A 203-nucleotide genomic window follows, 5' to 3' on the forward strand; every position below is an offset into this window, starting at 1 on the left:
CTGCTCTACCCCCCGCCCCCCCTGGCTCTTCTCCGGCTTCCATTTTCCTCTGCTTCCCCAAAGCCAGTGGGAAGGGGGCGGGGGAGACCTCCAGGTCCTCAGAGGCTGCCCCCCGAGGCCAGCCCTCCTCGCCCCTTCCCGGGAGAGGCGCATGGACAGCCATGAATCAGGCGGGCGGACTAGACCTGCTCAAGATCGTGAGT

The 203-nt window shown here is 67.0% G+C and overlaps 1 protein-coding gene across 2 annotated transcripts in view; it reads left to right on the top strand.

Moving 5' to 3' along the window:
- The first annotated feature begins 83 nt into the window (after positions 1–83).
- The window catches only part of CACNB2 (calcium channel, voltage-dependent, beta 2 subunit), a 432,395-nt gene continuing 432,275 nt past the window's right edge, over positions 84–203 (top strand). For both annotated transcript variants that reach the window (XM_010859991.1, XM_010859994.1), the window contains exon 1: positions 84–197. In XM_010859991.1, the coding sequence (XP_010858293.1) occupies positions 162–197 (36 nt within the window). In that variant the 5' untranslated portion in view covers positions 84–161. The remainder of the gene's footprint in view (positions 198–203) is intronic.

This window comes from Bison bison, unplaced genomic scaffold, assembly GCF_000754665.1.
Source record: "Bison bison bison isolate TAMUID 2011002044 unplaced genomic scaffold, Bison_UMD1.0 scf7180017864461, whole genome shotgun sequence".
Lineage (NCBI taxonomy): Eukaryota > Metazoa > Chordata > Mammalia > Artiodactyla > Bovidae > Bison > Bison bison.